The following is a 1,147-nucleotide window of genomic DNA, read 5'->3' as shown; positions in this document are numbered from 1 at the left end:
TTTGATGCAATTGTGAATGGGAGTTCACTTATGATTTGGCTCTCTGTTTGTCTGTTATTGGTGTATAAGAATGCTTGTGATTTTTGTACATTGATTTTGTATCCTGAGACTTTGCTGAAGTTGTTTATCAGTTTAAGGAGATTTTGGGCTGAGACAGTGGGGTTTTCTAGGTATACTAGAAATGTCATCTGCAACAGGCACAATTTTACTTCCTCTTTTCCTAATTGAATACCCTTTATTTCCTTCTCCCACCTAATTGCCCTGGCCAGAACTTCCAGCACTATGTTGAATAGGAGTGGTGAGAGAGGGCATCCCTGTCTCGTGCCAGTTTTCAGAGGTAATGCTTCCAGTTTTTGCCCATTCAGTGTGATATTGGCTCTGGGTTTGTCATAGATAGCTCTTATTATTTTGAGATACGTCCCATCAATACCTAATTTATTGAGAGTTTTTTTTTTTTTCGTTTCGTTTTTTTTTTTAAGTACAATTTCCATTTTTTTTCCTCCGGAGAATAGTCTGTCTTCAGTCTTTAAAACTCAGCTCCTTACATGGGCTTTGGTGGGGGACGTGGGGCAGCACCCACAGGTTTAAATCGGGATGGGGGTGTTCAGTCCTTGCAGGCTTCACGAGATCTATTCCTGACTACTTTGCTGTGAATTGCACAACTCACACAGTAATGTAGCTTCACATACACCTTGGGAAGGACATAGGAATCGAAGATGCTCGCTTCAGAAATGTCCCTGACTGCTGCGGCCTCCACTATGTTTCCAATGACGAATTTCTTAATGGACTTGTCCTTGGGCACCCATCGGGCACAGTTAGTGCAGCGAATAGGCTGCACGTGGCTGTGGACCTTTTTGACATGACGGTTGTTCCTTCTTTTCTTTGTCATCTTGGAGGCATGGACCAGAGAGAGCTATTGAGAGTTTTTAGCATGAGGCATTGTTGAATTTTGTCAAAGGCCTTTTCTGCATCTATTGAGATAATCATGTGGTTTTTGTCTTTGGTTCTGTTTATATGCTGGATTACATTTATTGATTTTCATATGTTGAACCAGTCTTGCATCCCAGGGATGAAGCCCAGTTGATCATGGTGGATAAGCTTTTTGATGTGCTGCTGGATTCGGTTTGCCAGTATTTTATTGAGGATG

At 41.7% G+C, this 1,147-nt stretch overlaps 1 protein-coding gene across 1 annotated transcript; it reads right to left on the bottom strand.

Annotated features, from left to right (window-relative positions):
• Positions 1–604: 604 nt before the first annotated feature.
• On the bottom strand, positions 605–889 carry LOC115834722 (putative 40S ribosomal protein S26-like 1). The gene has a single exon (XM_030810205.1). It carries the CDS (start codon positions 887–889, stop codon positions 605–607), a length of 285 nt encoding a protein of 94 aa, XP_030666065.1.
• Positions 890–1,147: the final 258 nt, after the last annotated feature.

The sequence above is a fragment of the Nomascus leucogenys genome, chromosome 4 (assembly GCF_006542625.1).
Source record: "Nomascus leucogenys isolate Asia chromosome 4, Asia_NLE_v1, whole genome shotgun sequence".
NCBI classification, from domain to species: Eukaryota; Metazoa; Chordata; class Mammalia; order Primates; family Hylobatidae; genus Nomascus; species Nomascus leucogenys.
The sequence above is the reverse complement of the archived record's forward strand: the minus strand, read 5'-3'. Positions and strand labels throughout refer to the sequence as shown.

Excerpts from the sequence above, each read along its gene's own strand:
- LOC115834722 (XM_030810205.1), bottom strand. The coding sequence starts at position 889 with ATGACAAAGAAAAGAAGGAACAACCGTCATGTCAAAAAGGTCCACAGC.